Source organism: Linepithema humile, chromosome 1 (genome assembly GCF_040581485.1).
Source record: "Linepithema humile isolate Giens D197 chromosome 1, Lhum_UNIL_v1.0, whole genome shotgun sequence".
Taxonomy (NCBI): Eukaryota; Metazoa; Arthropoda; class Insecta; order Hymenoptera; family Formicidae; genus Linepithema; species Linepithema humile.
The window spans coordinates 12,744,773-12,771,038 of NC_090128.1; the positions used below are offsets into that span (position 1 = coordinate 12,744,773).

The 26,266-nt window shown below is 38.5% G+C and overlaps 2 protein-coding genes and 1 long non-coding RNA gene across 12 annotated transcripts in view; 1 reads left to right on the plus strand and 2 right to left on the minus strand.

Moving 5' to 3' along the window:
* The window catches only part of inaE (inactivation no afterpotential E), a 53,657-nt gene extending 28,907 nt beyond the window's left edge, over positions 1-24,750 (plus strand). For 3 of the 6 annotated variants that reach the window (XM_012361607.2, XM_067348424.1, XM_012361608.2), the window contains 15 exons: positions 4,079-4,290; positions 6,290-6,391; positions 6,821-7,007; positions 7,612-7,696; positions 8,062-8,390; positions 9,191-9,395; positions 9,861-10,049; positions 10,851-11,141; positions 11,826-12,055; positions 12,467-12,490; positions 13,631-13,763; positions 20,513-20,859; positions 22,118-22,477; positions 22,599-22,773; positions 23,003-24,750. In XM_012361607.2, the coding sequence (XP_012217030.1) occupies positions 4,079-4,290; positions 6,290-6,391; positions 6,821-7,007; positions 7,612-7,696; positions 8,062-8,390; positions 9,191-9,395; positions 9,861-10,049; positions 10,851-11,141; positions 11,826-12,055; positions 12,467-12,490; positions 13,631-13,763; positions 20,513-20,859; positions 22,118-22,477; positions 22,599-22,773; positions 23,003-23,281 (3,148 nt within the window). In that variant the 3' untranslated portion in view covers positions 23,282-24,750. Of the gene's footprint in view, positions 1-4,078; positions 4,291-6,289; positions 6,392-6,820; positions 7,008-7,611; positions 7,697-8,061; positions 8,391-9,190; positions 9,396-9,860; positions 10,050-10,850; positions 11,142-11,825; positions 12,056-12,466; positions 12,491-13,630; positions 13,764-17,664; positions 17,886-20,512; positions 20,860-22,114; positions 22,478-22,598; positions 22,774-23,002 lie in introns of all 6 variants that reach the window. The other 3 variants (XM_067348426.1, XM_067348427.1, XM_067348425.1) reach the window with 3 other exon arrangements.
* Positions 7,767-10,562, minus strand: LOC136997526 (uncharacterized). Of its 3 annotated transcripts, none has more exons than XR_010888247.1 (2): positions 10,407-10,562; positions 7,767-8,494 (listed from the first exon to the last, which is right to left on the minus strand). It is a non-coding gene; the product is annotated as an uncharacterized lncRNA (long non-coding RNA). The 3 variants fall into 3 exon arrangements; XR_010888246.1 differs by lacking the exon at positions 10,407-10,562 and adding an exon at positions 9,172-9,313; XR_010888248.1 differs by lacking the exon at positions 10,407-10,562 and adding an exon at positions 8,825-8,916.
* A 136-nt stretch (positions 24,751-24,886) lies between the features above and the next one.
* On the minus strand, positions 24,887-26,149 carry LOC105668929 (PAT complex subunit Asterix). Of its 3 annotated transcripts, none has more exons than XM_012361629.2 (2): positions 25,893-26,149; positions 24,887-25,363 (listed from the first exon to the last, which is right to left on the minus strand). In XM_012361629.2, the coding sequence occupies exon 2, from the start codon at positions 25,349-25,351 to the stop codon at positions 25,019-25,021; it is 333 nt and encodes a 110-aa protein (XP_012217052.1). In that variant the 5' UTR covers positions 25,352-25,363; positions 25,893-26,149; the 3' UTR covers positions 24,887-25,018. The 3 variants fall into 3 exon arrangements, with proteins under 3 accessions (XP_012217052.1, XP_012217051.1, XP_012217050.1); XM_012361628.2 differs by having other exon boundaries at positions 24,887-25,360; positions 25,679-26,147; XM_012361627.2 differs by having other exon boundaries at positions 25,679-26,143.
* Between the last annotated feature and the right edge of the window lie 117 nt (positions 26,150-26,266).

A 26,266-nucleotide genomic window follows, 5' to 3' on the forward strand; every position in this document is an offset into this window, starting at 1 on the left:
CTGTTAAATTCGATAGGAGCATGGGATAAATAGCGACTCTGGAAAAAGTGAGGCGCAGGGGGAGGAACGGCAGTTTTTCGCTCGAATAATTTTTACAAGATACGGTAATGAGACGTTTCGTCGATGGCGACCACGTTAAACTAGACATAAACTCGACTATCGGCGTTTTTTTCCAGGCTGGCCGTGCAAACGCCGACTTTTTTCACTGCGATGTTTAACTGCTCTTAATATTTCACACGAACCATCAATTAAAATAGGATCGTTAACAAAATATTTTATATTTTTTTGCTTTAAAATTGCAATTTGGTTGTTCTGGATTTTTCTATCTAAACTTTCGTTTGAAAAAGCTTACTTTGATATTTATATAACTATTTTATTATAACAGAAATATAATTATACAGTTTTTTAATTGCATATAGGATAATTATAAATTGTAATTAGAATGTAATAGTGTAATATTTTCAAATTCTTATATTTTATCTATTTTCTTGTAATAATTTACTATCTCATTATAATATAACGTGAGTATGACGTTAATTTCAAGTACGCGGGACTCTAATTAGTATCTACATGTGTCTATAGACACGTACCTGTTTGAGTTGCCTCCAGAGTTCTGTTAACGACTTGTTATCCGTGACATGACCCAAGTATAACATACAATATCATATGTGTTCTATTGCTTTTCGCGACAACACTTTGGAAGTCATAATAGACAATAGTGCTAGACCGTACATGCATACGCTGAATAGAGAATGTTGGGACATTGTCACTATTCTGCAATGATATTCCAAATCAAGCTTATAAGTGACACGAACTTCGCAACTTGCGCAATCGTGTTTGCTGCTAGCTGTTATATCATGTCAGAGTTTTTAATTACTTTTAATTATATATATATATTATATAAAATTATATTAAAAAATCTTTTATTTTTAAAATACAATCAAAAAAATCACAATATTTAGTCAATGAAGAGATAACAATAAAAAAAAATCTATTTAATTTTTTATTTTTATAATTATTGTTTCTTGAGAAACAAAATTCTCGATAATATAGGAAGAGATATATTATTTGGAATATTTATATGATAAATGAGCAGAAACAAATTATGAAAGTTATCTTAAATCCAAAAGGGAACTGTTTCAAAAGCACTGATATAAACATCTTTTTTGTGTCAGTCGCGCACTTGGGGTAATCGACCTTCGTTAGTTGCGTAAATTGGCAATTCTCGAAGTTTGAAGGGTGCGAAGCGAGATGAGACCACAGGGCGGAACGAGCAAAGACCGCGATGTAAATGTCGAGGAAAGTTATTGGAATACAAATCGTCGACAAAACGCAAAGTTCTTGATTGCCGCAATTTCGCTCACGTCGTCGTTCACGGATCGAACGAAGTTTATGTCGAACGATATAAAAGATATAAAAGATTCTCCCACATAAATTCGAAACCATCCTGTACACAGGATCCTTGTTGACTTTATTTCTGCCTGCATTTCTGCTTGAATATTTATAAAAAAAATTTTTTGTCGCGGCATTGTACACACATTGGACACTCTTTTATTAGATTAAATTTATGTATCTCCCAAGTGGAAGAATTCTTCGTAAACTCCGAACAACTTTCCTCAAGTAATTAATTTGGAACGTCTTAAATTAAAATATTTTTTGTGACGATTCTCTTAAAAGTATAAAAAAAGAAAATTATATAAGAAATTTTTATTTGCATTTGCATTTTTATATTTATCTTTATCTCGATTGTTACTGTATTAAATGTTTCTGTCTTTTCTTAATATTTGTTCGCACATTCTGTGCTTTACTTTTAACGGATTAGCTATTTTTAGCACGAATAGGAGGAAAAGGGTGCTTCAGCTGTGCAAAATGTTTTTTCTCCAATTAGGAATTACGTTAGACTTTTGCAATATTAAAAGAAAGCTGTGTGCGCACGTGATGTTTAATGTATCGAGAGAAGTAATACCTTTGATTCGCCGCTGATATAAGATCGCAAAGAGTGGAAATTGGCTCTTTCGCTTTTCCTTGAGCTCTCGTCTCTAGGCAAGGCGGCCCGCGATGAAAACGGCGGGAAAGCCGGCTACAAGGTAAATCGATACGAAACCATGCAGCATCCAAGGCTCTGACGACCCTTCGTCTCCTCTCTGCTATCTCCCTCGTAACGTTCCTTCCCCTTGCAGCTCCCTTCTTCGTCGGTCTCTTTCTCTTACTCTCTTTTTCCTTCCCCCCCCTATCTTTCTCTCTCTCGCACCCCCTTGGATTTCTTTGCGTCATGTTGTAGTCGATCCACCACCTCGTGCCACACTTTTCAGCATGGCCGTGCTTGCATAAACAGATATTCTTTTATGCAATTATTTAAATATATTTATATTTTCACTTGGTGTAAAGTTTTGTACGATTCGAAGATATGTTACATAATAGAGAAACTTTTTCTCTATATATATTTATATGCATTAAAATGCTTTTCATAATTTTTCATGAGGTATTTTCCGATTAAATTCTTTGAAACATTGAATTGCGGTCGCGTTTTCATCTCACAATGCGGAACATATTGGTAGTTGAATATTATAGCAGATACATAAACCACAATCTCTAATATTTAAGCGTCCCAAGACAATATTTGCCAGATCGATTGTTTCTGCGTGCTATGACATTATTATTATCATGTGATCGTTACGCGCAAAATGCAATCAGTTCCGGCAGCCTGAGCGATCTCTAGAGAAATATTTCATATGTCGCATAGAATCCATATCTCTCTCTCTCTCTCGGGTGATACGTGTCATGTCAACGAGACGACCGGCAGACATTCCGTCCGGGACGTGTTCGGGACTTGTTCGCCGACCGGGCGTCATGCCGCATAGTAGTGCCGCATAGCGCGAAACGACACGGAATATGATGGGGTATTGTGCACGGTGGCCTCATCGTTCAGCATGTGAAAGGATCGCCATCATCGGCAGACATATCCTTGGCACTCTAAAAAAGAAAGACCGATAGGATATATGGATGGGATTCGCGGAATTTTACATCGATATTGCTTAGCTCGACACCAATGATATTTCATATTATTGTTGTATTATGAGCACCCACTTGCATAAAATTTTTTGTTATTTACACTGCGCTTTATGAAATTTAATTTTCTCCGATTTTTCGAAATAAAAAATTAATTAAGAGAAAATAACTGCTGTATTTTCGATAATAAAGAGAGAATCGCGTTTCATATAGTTCGTATATCTCATATTTTCAGAGTTTCCATTTCTCGATATTAACGTATCAAGATAAATTTACTTTATTAATATCTGCGGGCCGATATATATATTTTTTTAGAACGCTGATGCCGAAATTAATTTTCTTTGCGGCTTTGACACTCGTCGAAAAACGCCGCGAATCGAAGATCATTTGTCCGGTGTTTGTTAAAGGGAGCTTCCGGTTGATCGAACCGCTTGAAAGCTCTCCGATGCAGTTCGATGCGGTTGCATCTATCGCACGGTTTCCAACCAAAAGTAGTCCCCGCACATTTCTATCCAGCGTGTATCACAGCGTGATCTATACACCATGTGTATGACAAAAGGCCGCGGTTCGCAAAGTTCGAACGTGCAAGTTTCCGCCAACGTCAGCGGAAAGGTTCCGCCTTTGTGTATTCATCTATCACCGATGATGTGTAATTGAAAATTGAAAACGGCGAACTCGATATCCTATTATATAATAGATATCGATGCGCGGGAAGTTACGTAACAATTAGTAATTTCTGCACAAAAAAAACGAATATCTAGATAGTACAAAATATTAATTACATAAGGTCACATTTTATTCTATCTTTGCGTTTGCTTTTTTCACGAAATTCTAATGGAATGTTAATAAAATGCTAATAAAATTTTCAATGAGATAAAAACAATAAATGTTACACAATGATTGATGCCTTGGATATACGTATGTACATAAACTGGAAATGTATATATAAGAACGTCGCGCGTAAAACCACCGATATATAATTTCAAAAACGCGCCGTTTATCGTCGGAAACTAGGTTTAGGTGTTATCTGACGTTCACCTTAAAGAGATGTTTCTTTACGGGTTTACAGGCTCACGGTGCTGGGCGTTCTACTGGGGATCCTCGAGTGGGATCGTAGCGTACCATGCATCTTTCTCCTGTGGGAATACATGATCGGATATGAGGTCCTCTTCGTGGTCTGTATACTGGTGGAGTTCTACATCTGCTTCCTGGCGACGCGGGGCAGCATCCTGGACACTACGGCGAGGGCGTCGATGCAGTACTTTCTCTACATCCGGCTGTGTGAGTACTTTATTCGACATGCTTATTTATCCACAGTTTCTTATCTCGTTTTTTTTTTCAATTGAAACCGAAATAAAAAAATTCGTGTTACAGAAGCGATGCATTTATATGAGTGAAGTTAGCCCCCCAATATTAGAAATAATTAAGTTATTTACCTAAACTACTTTAAATAATCACGCGTATGATGCATTTGACTTTAGAATACATACATTTTTCGTGATTATTTTATGAATTTATTATTCAAGGGAATGAAATGTAAAAAATGTATCATTTATTTATTTGATACGCTTGTCACTTCTATTACAATTTATTTCATATTTTTTTTTTTTCTATAATTAATTTTAATGTAGATAAAAAACATTTGAATGAGAAAAATTCCTTTACGAATTTATGTGAGAAAATAAAAGAAATTTTTTTCCATTTTTATTTCCTTCTTTCAATGAAAAAATTTGTTTCATTGATTTATAAAAAGTTAAAATATTTTAGAAATGTTTGCTGTGTTTCATGCTCGTGATTTTTGAAATCTTTTACGATCAGTCGTAAATTCAGATACGTAAACATTGCTCATCGAAAGTATTATTAAACTTCTGTAGGTCAATACGAGTAAATGTCAGCATGAAAATGGTATTGACGAAATGGTTCGATGACAATCATAATATTTATCGTGTTGCGCGACGTCATATAACAATGTGTACATTCTCGTACGGTTATTTATCGACAATATTTTGTAATTTTTCACCACTAGTCTTTTTTATTTTTTTGCTCAAATTTTTATATCTACTGCGGATTTCACTTTTTTTGCATTTCATTCTTGAGACGATATTTAATTCATCTTACATATACATATTAAAATGCTCTCGTCTTTATTTGAGCACTCCCAATCCGACCTCGTGATTCATTTTTCATCAGGCAATATCGTTAAATTGCAGAGTTCGCGCGAAATGAATTCGCAATTCAATTATGGTTTAACGTCGGCTGATGTAAATAGAACGAGGTGATATTAAGCATTTGGGGAAATTCGATTTACTGACCAATTATTTTTCCGCATTCCACAACAGAGTCGGATTCCTTCTCGCGGTGCTTCGCGGATATTTAGATCGAATTAAAGGAGAAACACCGTTACGCGTCGCAACATTTACTTTTTATGAGAAAATATTCAAGAAATTTAAATTTTTCTTATCACGCACAACACACACACAAAGCTTTAAAGAGAACTTAACGTTCCGCGTGCGTCATTAGTGATTTACGCTAAATTTTTCGTTCAGATTATTTGAAATAAAATATTATCTTATAATATTTAATTTTGGATTTTGCATGGACAAATTTTTGCTGTCAAAATGCGTATTATCCGACGATAATGACTGACAACGAGTTCTAGTTAGATAAGTTCGCTCCGTCGAATAAGAGCCAACTTTGACTTCACCGAAGAGTCTCATTAAAATTTGATGCGACGATGGTGAAGAATGTTAGACACCTCGAATCCATTTGTTAATCCTTTGTGGTGACTCGCTCGAAGTCTCGAACTCATCGTCGCGGTTACTGTCGCAACTGGGTCAACCGTGTTTGTTCCGTTGCGGAAACGCGCCCGCCGCCCCCATCGGCCGTGTGTTTCCGCTTCGACAGATAGTGCGGATACGCGCTTTTGTGAGCTCCGTTCTGCGCCTCAAAGAAAGCATTGATCGTTTCAATCTTCATCCGGCGCGGAGTTACGTCAGTCAGCGTGATATGCGCGTGCTTCCTCGTTATTGCGAGAAAGCTTGCATAAGCTCAAACGGCATAGTTATCGGCTCGAAAGTACGCAGTTATATCGAGAGATATAACGGAAAGATATAAAAATTGCTCGAGATATTTCTACAATTCTTATTTTCCGACTTATTGTGTATTTAAAAAAAAAATATCAGCATGCTGACCAATTAAATGTCATTTTGCACGAGTTGTCGAGCTGGAAATGAAGCGGAGAAAAAGATTATGACTTGGGCTTTTGCGGGTTTGCTTCCAGTTATGGTACTGGTGGAAATTGGATGGCTGTGTGCAGGTGTTACTTGGTTAGCGCGTTATTATCAAACCTGTCCAGTGGACCAAGCTAAAGATGTTATGTTAGGTAAGTTCCATATTCGAGAGGCTCTCTCCGTTCTACTTAAAAATTTATAGTCAACCGTCTGTAGACCGATATTTCAGGTAAATCATTGAAAATGAAACTAAAGCCGACCGTCCAGGATACTTTTGCTAATAGAAATAAATTTCGTAATTTTTAATAAAAAAAGTTGGAGTTGCATTTATAAAATATAACTACTAGTCTACAATAATAGATAAAAATATAAATGTGCACACAAAATGCTTGAAAATGTTTCTAATGTATTAATAGCAATTACGTTTGACAGAAAACATATATATTCAATTTCTCGTCGTCGTATAAAAATGTTGTACGTTATTTTCAATTTTGTAAAATTTTATCCGCAAGCGAAATTTAATATACGGCTGTAAATCAACGTCGCGAAAATGCGAAAACGATCTGTATTGCGCTGGACAGGTTTGGTGATATCGAACTGGTGCCTGTTGGCGTTGATGATGGTGACCATTTGGTGCACGTACGACGCCGCCGGCAGGTCCTGGGTGAAAATGAAGAAGTATCAGCGCAGTATGCGGGAGGCGGAGTCGAGGGGGGCCAGACTGCATTACAAACGCAGCGGCAGCAGAAATCGAAATTGGCGACAACGGTAAGGTGTCCCGCAACGATTTTTCGCATTGCGTTTTGTACTTGTTGTCCACCGCGGATTAAATATATATAAAATAGTCTTTCTTTTGATTTACGAAAATATTTCTTTCATGAAAATCTGATTTTGTTTTCTATCTTTATACGCATTGTAATTGTAAATGCGAATTGTATAGAACATTGTGTTACATTTTTATATCTTTTCCGAAGACGGAAGTTGCAGTTTGATGTCTCAGACTTCTATCCTCTTTCTTCTAAATTTTTCTCCGATAACAAGTATCTTTTCTTCGATAAAAATCATAAACGAACGTCAATTCAATCTCGAATGTTCGGCTTTATTATAAATGAAAGCCGAGATAGCGGGTAAAATCTGAAACAGCGAGATCGCGTCGCGGAAAATAGCGGTGCACTCCCGTTTCTAAATGTGTCCGACCAGTGCCGCGGTTTTTCCACTGCGACAATCGCGTCGTTCGGCTCGTTTTATGTTCCGTCGTGAAATTTCGTTTCGCTGTGCGGTTTTTATGGCCGCGCGGATTTATGCGTTGACGCCTGGACGAACATTATATGTTTCGAAACACGCGACTTCAAATCTTCCTCCTTTATTGCAGAAAAGTCATACGTGCCTATCAGGACAGTTGGGACAACAGATGCAGACTGCTGTTCTGCTGCATGGGCAACTCCGATCGTAATCGAGTGAGTGGCGTAGAAAAAATATTAAGGAAGAATTTGAAGGAATAGAATTCTTTACATTGCAAAATACGAATTGATTTCAAAATAAAATCTATTGTGCACGAAGCATTTAAAATCTGAAGATAAATCTTTCAAAAGTCTCGATATAATGATTTTTAAAGAGAGAGAGAAATAAAATTATTCATTGAATTACTAATAATTTAATGAAAGGAAGCGAGTAACCAAGACATTTAATCTTAAAATTTCGTAAACTGTGGAAGACCGTTAGCGTTAAATTGAATTTGGGCGGTGAAAGAGATTACTTCGGTTTTTAACGAGGAATATCCTTGTTCCGGGAGAGAATGGAAAACCACTTGTGCTGCTTGTAGAACTCGTTCGCCGACATCGCCCGGCTGCTGAGCGACTTCTTCCGCGACCTGGACGTAGTGCCGTCGGATGTGGTGGCCGGTTTGGTGCTGCTGAGGAAATTCCAGAAAATTGAGCGCGAGCTAATCGTGAAGCAGCGCAAGAACGATACGTACGAGTTCCTGTCGGGGGTGCCGGTCACCCCACGCACCAAGTTCCTCTCTCTGACCGAAGACGGTGATCTGGGTCACTTTCAGCTGGCCATTCATTACATGCACTTTGCCCTCGCCGCCTACGGCTGGCCCATGTTCCTGGTCGGCCCCTCCACCGAGCTCTGCCACTTGTGCACCAGGTAATCTCTCCGGACGCTTACGATATTATCGTGTAATATGCATTCTAATTAGAGCTGCAATAACCTTTATTTGACCGCGCGCTTCGGCGGGACTCTCCTCAATTCTGAAGCGATAAATGATTAATTATAATAATAGTAAGTTAAAATGTGTTTATTATATTACTAACATATTGCGTGCTTATATAAATCTTATTCTGAATAAGTAAAAAAGTTCAGAATAAAATTTGCAGAATCTTATTCGCAAGACGTGATTTGTTGTTTACAAATATTTTACACGATCTCAAATAAAGCTCGTATTATATTTGAAATATTTTGTGAATTTAGAATTAAAAAAATGTATTTTTTGTTATTTTCTGATTGAACGTGAGAGATAAATCTTTTATTTTTTTTATATATAATAAAATTTATCTTGTATACGCGAATTTATTGCACACCTCGGCTTTATTGCGACGCAGCATATAAGAAAACTTCGCTATGGAATATCGCGGGGAAAACTTGGACAAGGAAATACGGTGCGAAGAGTTGCACGAGATGTTAGAATCGCGAGTCAACACTACTTTGAGGAATAAACGGCCGCGAAGCGTAATAGTACTTCATAGTAACTTCGTGGAACAAAATGAAAATGACTCAACCAGAAAGCTATTAATCCAAAGTACTGCATATTGTTCATTATATGTATTTTCTATATCGGTGTTTTCACGTGTATACAACGCCTCGGAGTTTCTCCACGATACTTTGTCCGCGGCACCGTAAACATGTCGGGTGCATTGTTCTCGTTTACCTTGTTTACCTTCCCGCAGATTGCAATGCTGCTGCTGCTGTTTCCCGTGCGGCGCCCGCCACGAGGACGAGGCGACGATCATCGAGGACAATTGCTGCCGATGCAACTACGCTGCGCTGAGCAGAATGCTCGATCTGGGGGAGATCGAGGTCGTGTACGCGACCTTCCACGTTGACGTCGGCGAGACGCCGTTCTTCGTCGCGCTTGATTACACGAAGAAAAAGGTTCGTGTCGCCGACGCCGACGCGGCTTATCTCGGCTGTATCATTCGTTAATCGCCACGTCGCCGACGTCGTCGCGAAACTGCATTAGCCTCTTTAAAGAGAGAGGCAAAGTTTATTCCATCGACGAACGGATGAATTTGTGATAAAATCAGTTTTGATAAAGACCACTTTGCGGAATCAGCTTTATTAATTGAGATAATCTTATCTATCTCTCTCTTTCTCTCCGAATAACAGAAGAGTTAATTAACGAACTTTTTTTTATAATTTCCAACATTTGTATTATTGGCTTATCTGTATCTCTTCCTTGCTGATTTGTCATCTGTGAATCTATATTTTTCTACAGATTTATTATTAATTTATCACTTTAGGATTTTTACACTTTTCTTTCAAATTGTTATTAAATTCATCCGAGATGTATCTTTTTTTTTCTGCGTTCCGATAACTATATGTTTCTTTCACATGCAGATTGTAGTTAGTATACGAGGGACGATAAGCATGAAGGATGTATTAACGGACCTGAACGCCGAGGGCGAAGTGCTGCCTTTGTCACCGCCGAGGGAGGACTGGTTCGGGCACAAGGGAATGGTGCAAGCTGCCGAATACATACGCAAGAAGCTACAGGAGGAGGATATCATCGCGCGTGCTCGCGCCAAGGTGGGCATATCGTGTGCAAATGAGCCGCGCCTCGTCGCCTGTTATCGAAATATAGGCGATAGTCTCGAAGTAATTATTATGCCGCGCTTCGCCGGCGTTCGCATAATAGCCGATAATGAAACAATGCAGGCCCCGCAACAAGCGTCATACGATGCTCATAATTTTACACAAAGTTTTTATCTTTAATTTATAGTACAAAATTTTGCATTGTATTTACCTCGGCATTTAATAGTCGCCTCTTCTCTGCGCGATAAAAAATCTCTCGTGAATCCCTTTTGAATATGCATTGTGAAAAAAAATCTCCACCATCCAGGTCATCCGCACACTTTCGATCGTAACGAAATATGCGCTACTAACCTTTTCATCGTGGATTCAACCCGCCAACGTGTCGTTGAGTGTATTTCGTTTCGGAGCAGTTAAATTTTTCAGCTCGCCGTTCCGTGCGATACATAAAGCTTATGTATGTATGAATAGACAATACCGTCATCCGTGCGTGCTGTGCTGAATCCGTTTTGCCGCAATGGAATTTTCTATTGAGGATATAAGACAAAGTTAAATATTTGTTTAATCAAAATAATGAAATAAATCGAATTTAAATAATGATATACATAATTGAAAAGTTACAAATTGATCGTGTCGAATATTTGTATTATCTATGAATATTTATGACGTATCGTGTAAAATTTAATCTTTGAAAACTAAACATTTACATTAAATTAGTTTTGTGATTAGGCTTTCCTGGAGTTTCGTGTTGGTATAAAAAAATCTATACAATGAAAATGATCAAAAATTATGCCGCAGGATCACTCGAGGGGCACACATCAATTCGGACTTACGCTGGTGGGGCACTCGTTGGGCGCCGGTACGGCGGCAATTCTCGCGATCTTGCTAAAGCAGGATTATCCGGACCTGATGTGCTTCTCGTTCGGGCCACCCGGCGGACTGCTGAGCATGCCCGCTCAGCAGTATACGCAGGAATTCATCACCTCCGTCGTAGTGGGCAAGGATGTTGTACCGCGCATTGGACTCCGGCAGATGGAGAGTCTGAGGGCGGATCTCATCAACGCCATAAAGAGGAGCGTCGATCCCAAGGTGCTAAAAAGCTATTTTCAGGCTAGATCAGCATTTCTCACATGTCTGGTTTAATGGTTCAGCAGTTATTTCGCAAATTAATTCAATTGAAGAACATTTCAGAAAAATTGAGATCAAATATGTCATGAAGCAGATATTTCTGGTTATATATTTCGAAACTTTTTCTCGATTTAATTTACAAAAGTTTTAAACTACCAATAATGATAAAATTAGCGATAAAAGTAAGAAAAAATATGCGAAAAATTATCAGTTTAATGAGGATTAATAATTTAAATAAATTAAATTTAAACGCATTTTCAATAGGAAGTGTGATAAAAAATGTCTGGATTGGATTTATTTAAAAAAAACCTACAAGATTTGAGATTTGAAATTTAATCCTATTCTAAATAGTTCCCTCTTCCACGAAGCCATACACTCTTAACTCAACGCTGTTATAAATAAATCCAGTTCAGATACTTTTCGATCATCCCTTGCACATCTATTTATTTATTTTTTTAGTTTAAAATTTAAAGCTATTTTTATATAGGAAGATATAAAAACCCAATTTAAATTTATAAATTTAATACTATTATTCAAAGCATGCAAGCTTTAATAAACGTTCTGTTTTCTAAGATACGGTTACGAGATAAACCATGCGTAGATATTATAAATTTGCCAAATGACGTAGATATGCGTCTGTTCCAGTGGAAGACGATTGCGTGCTCGGTGATGTGCTGTGGCTGCGGCTCGACGCCCACATCAGCTGCAAATCTAGAGGCCGGTGGTTGCATCAGCGAATACCAACGTGATAAAGACCGAGCGCGCGCTCAGACCGTCGTACCCAGCGACTCCAGCATCGCCCTGACCTTGCATCGGCCCTTATATCCACCAGGACGAATTATACACGTGGTGCGACATCATCCCAACAAGGGCGAGTGAGTAGAAGCCATATTTTTTTCTATATTTCTATACCCAAAACAGGATTGTAATTCATTTTTAAAACAATCACTGTACTTGAAAATTTAATTAAACTACATCGATGGAAGTGATTTTTACGTACATTTATTTAAAATTGAATAAACCATCGTATACGGCAATAATAATGGATAAAAATCTCAATATTATTTTAATTGGAATTAATTGATATTAATCTCAATTAATTGTATTATATTTATTTATTAAATTTTTGTTGATATTTGCAGTTCGAAATATTTCTTTATTGTAAAGTTATTTCTGCACATGCAATAGAAGCGCTAAAAGAATAATTGCACGATGTTCGATACTTTTATACGCGAGATAGGCCCATTTGATTAAGACAAAAAGTTAATCGGAATGTTTCTTTTTAGGCAGAAATATGAGACGCATTGGAGGTACGTTTATCAGATAATTTATACATTTTCAGGGTTACTCTGGGTTGTTGCTTCTTGAAGATATGCGTCCGCATGTGTATCTTGGGTCTACATGTTGTATTAATTAACTAACTTTTTTCTCTAACTATATTTTTTAATATTGGAAATTTTGCTTTATTAGAATTGTTCTCATTTAAAGAATTCTCGAGAAAAATGTACGCCAGTGCATTGGAATTTTATTTTTTGTATGAGTTGGTTTTATTGAAAATAATTTAATCTCAATAATACAAAATTGCATACTTCAATTTTAATCAGAATGTAACGCATCAGTTTCACACGATAGATATTTTACAAGAATACGATTGTTAATTTATTTTCAATAAACTTAAAGTTAGAATAAGAAATTAAATCGAAAATTCAATTTAATTTACTCTTGCAAATCTATGTGATAATTTAGAGCAAATCGTTTGCACTTTCTTTTAAAATCAAATGTATGCACTTGTATACATCTTTTTTGAGACACAACATATGCATGATCAGAATATTTCACACGAGCAATACCAAGAGGAATGATTGGATAACTTTCAATAGCTGAGTAAATTTTGATAGTACATCCATCATAATCCATCAAAGCAGTTTTCATTCGTAATCCTTTTATTATGATCCTCCTAAAGTAGGCTGCATGCTCGTAGAAAATTAGCATGATTTATTACAAAGATATTTTCCACATTTTTTTATATCATCTAATGAGAAAAAAATTATTAGAACAAGAATTTAAAATTAAAGAAAAGAAAGAATTAAAAAATTAAATTATGTATAAAAAGTAGAATTCAAGTAGAATAATTATTCAAACGTTGAATGCTGAATGCGATTAGACATAAGTTTTGTTTAAAGATTTTTATCATAAAGATTCCAATAAAATTTATGACAATAAACGTGATAATTAATTGCAATATTTTTTTTGTTACAGAAATACATAAAATATTTGTTTTTAATTAATTAGTTTATTAATTTTTATCCACGATACAACGGCTGCAATTGGTAGATATTTACAAATAATACATGTGACTAAAAAATTTTTATACTGATAGAATCAAGATTACGTTAAACGATTACGAGTTTTGATGTGGCTCGAGATTGATTTTTCATGTTAAATTTCAGGCAAATGTTGAGCAAGCGCGAACCGGTGTACCAGGCGTTGTGGGCCGGCCCATGCGACTTCGACGAGGTGCTGATCAGCCCGGTGATGATACAGGATCATATGCCGGACAACATGCTGCGAGCACTGAACAAGGTAAGCCAGGACGCGATGCGACAGCAAGTGAAACGGTCGCAGGCGCCGCTGAGCCGGACGCCATCGGTGAAGCCGGGTCATTACGAGCCTCTGGAGGAGACCACCGACGGGCCCGACGTTCTCAACGAGGTGGCACAGCGCGATCGGACGGCCAAAATCCGGACCGCGGATCAGGCCGTTAACGATTTCGATCGCGCGCGCGTTTGCCCGGGCAACGATTGTACGTCGATTGTGGTCGACGTAGAGGTACACGAGTGCAAAGAGACACTGCCGGAGCCGTGTTAGCGGTCGGTGATTTGTCTTCCACAAATTACGCGAGGAAAAAAAAACTCGTGACGTCCGATCTTAATTTCAATTTAAAAAACGAGAAGGGAAACGAATTCTCTCATCAGTCTGAAATGAAACGGTGAATTCTCAGACAGATTTGACATCGATTTTTCCGTAAAAATAGCGAAATAATTTCAAAGTAAATATCAAAACCGGTGAAAAAGATTTCGCTAAGGAAAAATTGGTTTAGGATAATTTATTGAAGATTTGGCAAGATCTGTCATTGAAAATCGCGATTTGCAAACGAAATATTGTGACTGTAGTGACTGTGGAGCTTATTTATTTGATTGATTGCAACACGTCGAGGTGTGTCACTGTGTTTGATTATTTATTTGATAATTGTAGAATTAGCGTAGTGCATAGTTGTAGACTTGTTGCGAATAGTTTGTCGCTAGTGTAATTTTTTATTAGCGTAATAGTATTTTAGCGTGATTGTTATTTTCGTTACGACTTGTTCACAATTGCGTTTATCGCAAATTGCTGTTACAATGCTTTGGAATGATGTGACTGTACAGTGACGAACAATGAACATTAACCACTGGGTTTACCACGATACGTTTGGATGGAGATTAGTAGATGAAGAAGGGACGCCAGTGAGATGCCACGCTTGTGTAAATACGTTTCTGAGAATAGGAGAAGCCCTTAGAGAAATGGGTAGAAGAGAAGACGGCTTGGAAAGTGAGAGAGGTGGTGATTAACTTTCATTGCTCGTCACTGTACATATAGTTATTGCGAATCCGATTCGTTAGACGTAGGATTGACGGTATGTGAAAAGTTCAGTTAAGGAACGAACGTTAATTACGGAGTTGGTTCAATAATCGCGAAGTGGCCATGTCTTGATTTTTTTTCCCACGAACGACAATTGCCATTGTTCAAGATTCGATCGTATCTTCTACATCCGTATCTCAGACATCCAGGATTATGAAGTCGAAAAACAAATGCAAGACGATCTCGATTCCTCCAAAAAGATGTTCTCCAACTCTCGAGTCTTGATTTTGAGTTTGCTGTCGCGATTACTGCAACTGGAACTCGATGATTCGCGTTCGCTTTCGATTCGAAGATACTTATCGCTACGACATCGCTACCTCGCACAACGCGCGTCCGCTGAGTATTCTTGTACTCGCTACTCCTGGCATTGCCGCCTAAGTAGAGTAACAGGACTGACGTGCATGCCCATATATTGCATGAACTATCCGTTCCGAGCCGAATAGTGGCCAACCGGCGGCACGCGAATTCGCCATTGTTTGCACGCGAACGTCATTATACGTTCGTTTGCCCTATCGTTACGTAAAATACTAATTTTAGATTGAAATCGGTCTAGCTGGTACAGACAATGACAATCACAGTCCAATTGGTCATTGCAGCATGAGCGTAGATTTGTTTGCGAGTGAATTCGGAAAAATTGTTTCTGTCTATAACAAAATTCAATCTACCTAGTTTTCAGATGGCTGCAAATAACAGCCAGAGAGAGTATTTCAATCGTATCTATTTTAAGCAAGTATTATAGTACACAAATAATAAACAAATTAACATAAAACTGCTACGTACAATTAATTAATTAGAATAAAAACTATAGTAAGAATCTCTAATCATTTCTCTCTTCTGCGGCATATTTGACATACTTTGACATATTTTTGGCAATCAATTTAATTCGATAAACGTTAAACAAGAGTCGGCCACTATCGGTTCGTTGAACGAAAATGCGTATTTTCTTCTTCTACGTTTCGTACGAGATCGATCTGCATTCTTCTCCTCTCTTTCTCTTTTTCTCTTCTACTCATTGCACACAAAACGACTAAAGTCTAAAGCACAAAAATAAAGATACATATTTTTATTTCATTAACTTGATATAGATCGTATCATAGATTAAATAGTGAAGTGGATGGCTCGGTACGAAGCTACTCTGCAAAAACAAAGATCCGCATTCTCGGCGTGCATTTAATGCTAAAATCGGCTTTCCGACTTTTGGATTTATTATATATGGTTTGCGATATATATTGCGAGATTTAATATGGCAAAGCAAAACTCGGACGATCATATTTAGCGCTGAATACGCATCGAGAATGCGAGTCGATTATATTTTTCTACGACGCTCATTGCGATAAATCCAGACGGAAGTGGACCGGAAGTCTTGCGCTGGTCGTTTTGTGAATGCACACGAGACTCCATAACAACTTCGTTATTCTGTATAATTTGCGATGTATGCTACTTTGATCAATATAATACTTTCCACCACAGAAACGACGTTGTTCATTTACATCGAGGCTTCCTAATAGCTTCCTAATTCTCGGCGCGTGTCGAAAAGCTTGGAAAATCAAATTAACAATAAAATGTGAAATGAAATCTGGGACATGTAAAACTGAACAAAACGCGGCGTTCCATTGTAATTATCATGATGGATATTTTTCACTTCGACGCAGTTTCAAGCGTTTCACACGTATCGCGCAATATCGAGCAATTATTGTTGACTACATTCGCGCTGCACAACGCTACCTGGATTTATTTATTTATGTCTGTTTAAGTTGCGTTGCAATTATTATTACATTTGTTTTCGCCATTTTCTGTCTTACTTGTTTTCACCAGTGTGTAGCTAATATTTTTTGTCGTATACTTCTCCGCTATAATCTGTTGTATAATCCGCTTTCAACACTAAATCCTAATCTCGTCGTACGTTTCAGCGGTAAATACGTACAAAGAGTCGACTACCTTGTATTTCACTGTGAAATGTGTCGGAGCATTTCGTAAGAACATTTCTATCTGTTAAATAAGCTACAAACGGAATGAGTATGGTAGTTGCAATTTTAGACCTGGCGTGATTCGGAATTGAGGCACTCGCTTGTTCTAACTGGGTTCAAATTGAAATTCCGGCACGACAGGAAAATCAGATCTCTGTGTTGCATCGACAAAGCACGCAATCTTGTGTGCACAGGATTGTCGAAAGTATCAATGGTGCAAAAAGGTGGTGAGACTTGTATACGCGTCTTTCTCTTCCGGCGTTCTTGAAAAATCATCCAAGTTATTAGGAGAATCGTTAAAAGTTATTTAATTCAATGTCGAATAAAAATTTGCAATCAAACGGCTCGCAATTTAGCGTGAAATAGGATCGAGAAGCTGGATAACATGTTCTTACAAACGACGATTAAATTGCGCGAACGTTGCAACAACGTTGGTGTGTTTGCAAGCTCGCGGTTTTGCATGCACGTCATTATCGCGCATCTGCAACGAGAATGAACTTAGTGTTTAACTTGATCCTAATCAGGCTCTCCTAATCGCTCACCGGCTCGATGAACGAGCGGATGGCTTTTCCGGATGGAGTGCAATTACAAAATTTGTTGATTAGACCGACGCGATCGGGCAAACGTGATAAGCGCCTGTTAGTTAATCAATTTGGCGTTTAATCGTTTTTATCTCGAAATTTCGGAGAAATTCATGGAAAAGGTTGAATAAGTATTTCGTATTTCGAGAATTTTTCCGATAATTCGGAAGTACCTGTCGCGAAAGGCTCGATCATGCAAACGAATGCGAGCGAGATGAGATCACGGGTGGCTGAGGGTGGCTGCGGTGTGTGGATTAGGTGGTGGCGTGCAGAGATCGGGGCTGCGCGGAAGCGGGGGCGGCGGCGACGGCAACCGCGGGGGTCGATGCTGCAGCAGGGATCGCGGTGGTAGATGCGGCGGCGGCGACCGAGCTCGTGGGGCCCGTCCTCGATCACCAGCCGCACGTCGTGGTGCTTCACCATCAGGGTACACCGGACACTCGCTACGCCACCGCGCCCTTCTCGCGCCACGACACAAGGTACTTTGAGAAACGGAAACTTGATCCCGGAGACTAGAGTACTCAGCACGGCGAAATGTACAGCGGATAATCCCGGAGATATCCAGCGGACTTATATCCTCGAGAATTTTCGGATGTCCGGGCTTGATCCATGTATAAACGAGGATGAACACGTCTCGCGAAAATTGTGTTAACACTTCGTCTCTCTTTTCATCTTTCTCGCATTATTTTGATAACAACGCATATTCTGTTTGTAGATTTCTCGCGTACAACGGACTAGGATTTTGCGCGATAAAACGATTTTGCAGATTTTACAAACGAATTTCTCTATGAATATCTATAAATGTTTAAATTTATATAAATTTATTAAAATGTTTAAATTATATAAATTTCTAGACAAAAATATGGCGTTGTTCTTCAGCATAAATTTTTATTATTGTTATTTCACATTGTAACAAATCATTATCTTGTAAGTATCTTTTGAAGAAAATATTGGAATCAAAGCGTGACATCTTACGAATGTTGCTCGATGAAATCGGGATATTTGCAGATGTTAGAATCGAACCGTGATATTCCGCGGATATTGGAATCAAAGCTGGATATTCGATGAATGTCGCGCGGATCACAGTTTGCTTTAGAGTCAGCGTTCACCAAAAATTTCCGGATACCCGTAAAACGCCAATCGAGTCATAGGTCGGATTTTGGGACGAATTCGATTATTATTACACAAACGGATTCGATTAGATCACATTACAAAGGGGTAAGCACTTCCTGGCGCAACGTTGATCGCCAATATAGATCAAACGGCATCATGCACACATAACATACACGTAATGCATGCGCATCACGCACTGATTGATCATACCGTCCTCATTGTCTAGAGTCGATTGCCCTGGTTGAGCTCTAGAGTGGATTTTGGAGAGAGTATCGTCTGGTCTGCATGCTGGCAGTTATTATAATCGAGCAAGTGTTGATTTCTCATGATTGACAACAGTAGCGAGTAGACTTTTGTGCAAGAGCGATCGTTGTAGGAAAATGAATAGTTGAATTACATAATCATTATATTCTTAAGACTAAATAGTGTAGGAAAAGTAGTTTCATCACACAACCATAATTCATTTCACGATTATCATGAATTATAACATATATTGTTGAAAAGCAAGAATTGCAAACAATAATTTTGGTCTACTTGCCTCTATTTTTCAATGAGAATTTTTTCATTAAATTGAATAAAAATTTACAATTAAAAATATGTCAAACGTAGAAATAAAAAGACACAGTAGTGAGTTAATAGTATTGAAGAAACACATGATATAGTAATATAAAATATACGAACAGAGAAAAATGTAAGTAGAAGTTTAATTTAAAAGTTCTCTTTTCGAGCACGAAAGATTTTATAAGGAGCTTACAGTCGATGCATTGTGTTTCGACGAAAAATGTATTATTACAGATTCAGAAAATTGAGAATCTAAAAAAATCCACGCACGCGTTCGCACAGAAATCATCTTTCTGAATTTGAAATTAATGCTTGAGATGAAAAGCGACTTTGTTGAATAGTGACTTTGAATATTGGTTGACGGAGGAAAGGCTCGCGAAGGCTCTTTTCTGCAAACGACTTCGTCGGACATGACGTAGAAGATTAATTCCATCGTCACGGCAGGAGAATTAGGGTAACGCTTTCCGAAAGCGAAGCGTAAAAGCGCGGAATTGCCGGGCGGGATTAAGTGACTTTGCGTTCCTTTGCGAAGAAAAAAGGAGGAATGTCGAGCGCGCGATTAAGTGAATTTACACTCGGTGAGGCAGGGTATAAATAACCCGCTTGCGTTTGTGATCTCATCAGCAGATCCGTGTTTTCATTAGCCACGTTAAATATTTCTCGATTACTCCCGATTCTATTACGCAAACTGGCCGTTCACGTTTGATTTGCGGTTCGGATATCGGCTCTTTCTGAAATGAATCCATAACAGGAAACCTCGCAGCAGATCGCTTTTAAAAGCTTCGGGAAAATTCACAATTTTTGTGTGAAAGATTTAGCTCTAGATGAAAAAAAAAAATTTCCTCATTAAACGATAAAGAAGATCGATTATTTTATTGTTAAGAGATCAAATTGGGAAGAATGTTGGGTGAAATATCACGAGATATACGAAAGCTCAGAATCAACGAGGATCTGTGCAGGGTGCCAACAAATTACAGGTACAAACTCTAAGATTGCTTTAAGGGAATTTGCGAGAAAAAAAAGTTGTATAAATATTATTACTAAGAAGCTTCCTTCTCTTGAGTTATAAACGATGAAAAATTTTTTTTGCGAATCAATTTTCACACTTTAGATAATGAATCTTTATTATTTATTTAATTTTCGAAGTTCATTGAAATAGAAGTCTGTTACAAAGTGACATTTAAATATAAAAATGTTCGATACAAAAAATTAAATTAGCAAGTATACAAAGGATCTTTGTTCGCTCTCCAGGCAACTTTTCACTTAAATAGAATAACGGTCAACGCGGAAGATTAAACGCGCCTGACGAGATATTTCTCGAGGAAGAATCGCCTTCCGAGAACGGGATTTGTATCTGTAGTTTCGCGACACCCTGCGATGAACGGAGGCACGACTATACACCCGCGGCCGCGTGGTGGCTCGCGTGTGTCAGGTTGTGACAACCCTGGGGCCGGCGAAGCCGCAGCGATTGGCGTCGTCGACGGAGACGGCGTCGTTCGAGGCGGCGCACGAGCACCACGAAATCCAGGAGCTGGAGGTGCAGGAGCAGGAGATGCGGGCGCTGCTATCACCGTCGACTCCGACCCGGTGTCTGAGCAACCACTTGGCCGGCACGCCGCCGCACCGACTCTGCCTGGAGACGAGCTTCACGTCGCTGCAGAGCCCCTCGGAACCCCAAGCCGGCCGCGAGCTCAGCGTCGACTCCCACGGCATTCCCTGGGAGTACGTCAGCCTCGCCAGCGAGCTGCTCAACACGCCCAGACTGGAGGACGGCAAACCGTAAGGACGATGAACCTTTAGAATCCTTCGCGGTTCCCGCTGAATAAGTTGAAGATCGATATAAGGTCGATATCCGTGTATTTCGGTGAAATTAAATTCTGGTATTGTGGGATAAGAAATGTAATGTAATTTCCGATGAAATTTCTGTTTCGAGTGAAAAAGATTTCCGATACTTTTCGTATCGCCCGTCCTGGAACGCGAAGGATTAACGTCGGGGCCAGCGAATTGAAGAAGGGAAGACCGATAGCAGCGAAGTAATGACGAGGAACTTTATTAATGATCGGCGCTGCGTGTCCTTGTAGCCGATTATTCGAGGAGCACGATTGCGGACATGAGAATTAGTATTCGCCGATATATCTCGATTAAACGCGAGGCAGATTTTCGTGAAAAGTAAAATGAAGCTAAGAAGAAGTTAATTGAGTAGTGAAGGCGTTCAATCGGCAATCATTGGACAGAATAATGCCTTTAGGAGTGAGAAAAGAATGGAAGGAAGTTACCGTCGCACCTGCTTTTCACTCAGATTTACACGCGAAGCAATTCATTTCACGCTCTCGTTCACTCTCGCTTCACTCGCTTGGCTCTCCAAATTCTCACCGAATCATAAATCATGCATTTCAAAGTCGTTGTCGCACTATAATTATCACAAATAGCTACGGCGTGCAATTATTATAAGTCGCGACGTCGCGCAGGAAGTGTCCCCGAACCGTGCAAAGTTCAAAGGAGCGTCTCACAAATCCTCAGGACATCTTTTGAACGTTTGTGTTGTCCGGCTGTCTTTGTGGAAAGTCTGTTATAATCGCGCTTTAGACTGGCTTTTCATAGACAGTCGTGACGAATGGAATAACAGAAAACCGAGAATGAGAATTTTAATGAAACTTCGTGTGTGTGCAGTGTCCCACTTTTTTTTTTAAAATAATTATAAAATAGATAACCAGATTTTTTAGTTCTAAAATTAGATAAAATAATGAAGAGAGAGGTAGAATTTAATCACAATTAAATGAAATTACATTGAGTAAAATTTAGTAAAATCATGTTAAATAATATTTGAAAAAAAAAACTAACATTTTCTGATTTTAAGTTGAATTTAATTAACATTAAGTTTGATTAAATCCTTATACATTTTACTTTTAGAGCTTTCAAATCATTATTGCGGAAACGTGTTAAAAAGAATTCTGAACGATCTGCATTAACGAAATTTCATTGGACCAAGGATTCTTCTTGCCATGAGATTCACTCTTCTCTTCCTATCGACAAGTAGATCAAATCGCTGGGACGACCCGACGCGGATGGCGCCGTTGGCGACGCCGGAGACGCTGTCGGAGGCGTCGACGAGCAGTCCTCCGTCGCCGGTGGTGCCGGCGCCCAGGCCGATGCGACGCACGCCCAAAATCCCGGGAAACTTGTCGACGGCGGCGGACGACCTGAAGAACAATCTGCACTACGCGATGCTCTCGGCGAAGAATTACTTTAGGAGGACGACAGGGGAGCACACGGAGGGCAGTAACAACGGCAGCAGCAGCGGCAACAGTGAGGCGAGCTACGAGAGCGCACGGAGTCTGACCGCTGCCGGTCTTCCGCCGCCAGTGCCGCGACGACGGGACTCCGTCATCGTCAGAAGGTGAATATTCCCTTGATTGCTGCGCTGAGAAAGACCAGTTATCTAATAACATCTAAAATAACCTCTAATAACAACGCTAAAGAGAAATGGAATAAGGAATTATATTTTTGCACGGCCGCAGAGAACAACGGACGTGCACGGCGGCGTGCTGCAGAGATGACCTGTCGGAGAACTCGTCCACTCAAACGTCGTCGCACTCCTCGAGAGTCTCCCACACCTCGCATCACGTCCAGGTGGAGTTCAACGAGGAGGAAAACGACACGAACGGTTCCAGTCTGGACTTCTACGAAGCGAAGGTACACGAAGAAATCAATTTGCTCAAAAATGAATTACGAATAAATGTTTGCATTTCTTGCGAAGCGATGAATCTCGTATTTTGTTTTCATTTTAACGTCGTGCGTTTAAATTATGATAGTTGAACGGATTTTATCGCATAATGTACTAATTTCTCTTCTTAAGTCGTTATCCGTTCACGAGGTATAAAAAATTACGCGAGACTCGACTCTAACATCTTTATATTTTTAGGGTTCTTCCTGCCAGCGCGACAGCAGCAACGACGTCTTTCTCAGTGTGCGCAGTTCACCGGAATGCAAAGGGCTCATGGCGCCGGCTACGGATCTGGGTGCCGAGTGGAAGAAACGACTGGACACCACGGGCGTAAGCGGCGACGCCTCGTTACCGCTACTCCGAGGCTTGTCGCCCACGCCGACACCCGTCCAGCATAGCTCGCCATTTTTCAATGCCAAGCGGAAGAAGTATGTGTATCCCATCACGCTGGTGGGACGAGGAGAGAGCAGCGTCTAGTCATAAATTGTAGATAAAAATAGGAAAAAAAATATCGCGAAGGCATCCTTGATTCGGCAAAGAAGCCAATCGGACACGAGGAGACAAAGCGAGGAAGTCGCTCCATGTGATACAACAATGCGGCTTCAATGAGAAGGAACATTTTATTGTGAAAAGACTTTAGCTAAGCGAATTGAAATAAACCTAATCGAGGACCACAAACCACATTTAGTGATCGAGTCTCGCGTAGTTTTTTACCTCGCACGAACACAGAACGATTTAAGAAGAGAAATAATAAACTTGTTAGAAAATATAAAGCTAAACTACGCCGAGATTCGAATAATTAGAAATCGACGTTCGGATACATGTGTGCCAAATCCTGTTCGTTTTCTTTCCACTTCCTCTTCTTCTTCCTAAACCTATGAACATCTCAGGCGGCTAGTTGCCCGAACGAAAAGAAAATTTGTGAAATGTTATAATTCCTTTAAATTGTATTCACATCTTTTGTGTGTTTAGACTTTTTTTGCATCATCTTTCTACATGTACGAATGTCTTGGTCAAACATCGGGTATTACGCTTTCATAATTGTACTTTAATAAGCGTGAAAAACGGTAACTTGTTCATAATTATCAATGAAGAACGAGTATTCAAGGATCTTAAACATGACATTGATTAGTGATCACTCAATTTAGCAATTACTTTAGTAATTGATAATAATAAAAGAAGATATAATCATGCAATATGGAATCATTCCTCTTGGGATTTAATTCCATATTGTAAAACTTATTACGATTCGAGTATCAGAGAAAAGAAGACGCGTTTCTATAACTATGAATCTTCTAGTCAAAATTAAAGAGTGTACTGCACATGGCAGTAGTGGCCTATTCTGCATCGATATTGTTTATTAAGAATATACAGTAGAAAACCATTGATTTTTATACACTTCTAAATGTGGATTCATTGAAGCACAAATCGAATCTTGCATATATTTTATTTGATCTTTTTATATAGTTTGTACTATACTTAATTTGTTAAATTAACGCCGTTAAAACAACGCGTATTAATACGCTTTAACATACATAAATCGACTACACCGCTAATTAACTGTCGTTACTTTTCTATTACCCTTTGCGTGATCGAGTTACTTTAATGATAATATGTAATATAAATGAAGAAATATTTCGCGAAACGTTATCGCGATTGTACAGCCGAAAGAAATCGCGATCGTCGAATATGCAACTTCTCTTAAGGATATACTCTAAGATCGGAGTTTCGACGCCGCTGTACGTATGTAAAAAAAAAAGAATAGCACCAGGTGGCATTTAATTCTAGTCAGTATAATGTACGCTTAGAAAAGGTAATATTTATTGACTCCTTGTAATATTTATATAGAATGTTCTTAGAAGAAACTCGCAAGACAGAGTTGATTTTAATGTAATAAATATATTTATAAGAAATAAATACGGAATATTACGTCTGTATATACTGTATATGCAGTCTGGTTATTTGCATATTTTTTTTAACAATTGTAAAATTATCAATGTAACATAAAATTAATTTTGCATGAGTAATAATTATTGTAATAGATTTATTACATTATTTGTTATAAGACATTTCTCTGTACAATATAATCAATAATCGTTTATTCTGATAGAAGTATTACTCTTCAAATGTTCAAAGATAATTACATCCACATATAAGTAAAAAATGTTACAAAGTAAATCATGTAACAAATTTACAATTATGTTTATGAAAAAATCACTGCATGGCACTTGCCCACGGCGGTGTCATGGGCTGTGGATTCTGTAAATAGGACATCACCACCGCTGATATCGACAGCATGAAGCAGCTGAGGATCTGCTTCGTGTCTTCGCTGACTCGTGAATTGGCAAAGCTGATACAGGAACAGTAAAGTGCCACCCAGGCGCACCACTTCAGTCTCATCATCAATCCGCACATGCTAAAGATCATCCCTATGACATTCATGTAGTCTGGTGTGAGGTCATCTTGCACTTGTGCTTGATTGTTCGAACCTGGTGGCTTATAGCGAATTTCCTTGTCAGGACGTCTTGGATCAGTTGAGCTGTTCATTTTGGAAGTCTGCTATAATTAACAAAATATTGATGTTAATAATATAACATTATTTTCTGATTTGAAAATATGATAAAGTAACATATATTATTTTACAAAACTATTTCTACTTTTCCTTTACCCTTCCCTCTCTATAAAAACTTGTAAAAATTTTACAGAATTATAAAATATCATGAATATTTCTTTTATTAATCAGCCTTTATCACAAAGCAGTATGACTTTATTCAATTATAAGAGATTATCGTTCCAATTTAGTCAATAATGTGCAATATTAATTAATAAATATAGATTATTAATAAACATATATTTTCAAGATAGTATACTCACATGAATTATAAGATGTTAAGAGTACAAATTTTATTCAAATAACTGATTTCATGTACACTGCAGCAAACTGGCACAAATTGATCAGCTGACTTGACGAATTGTATATAACCTGATATAACCTCCTCGAAATGACATTACACTTTACAGAAGAACTACTGTCTGTTCAGACAATATAAACTCTCCAAAATTCTCTCTTGTAAAATGCGAGATTTACCGATTTTACGCTGTCTAGGCACGAAACACTGTGCCTGCGGAATACTGCTAAATGTCAGATGCTAGCCAATGTCAAGTCAAAAGGGACTGAAAGGGACGGTGTATCTTGTTTCGCGTTCCGGCGTTTCACTCGACGCTACAAAACACGGAGGTTCCGTGTGGCCAGATTTGAGACGCAAGCAGCAAGCAGCATGAGGGAGGGAATACCGCGCAAACAGGAATTACATATGAGTTCCGTGCTTCAGACATTAGAAAAGAGCAGCACGTACTATTTCTGTTTCAAAGTCCTAAATAAGACATCTTTAAGGACGTCCTAAAAATGTCTTTAAAAAAACCATTTTAGGATGTCCTAGAAACATCTTAAAAAAGACATTC

What these genes read in the sequence shown, in the direction of transcription:
- LOC105668929 (XM_012361629.2), bottom strand. Translation starts at nt 25,351, where the DNA reads ATGAACAGCTCAACTGATCCAAGACGTCCTGACAAGGAAATTCGCTAT.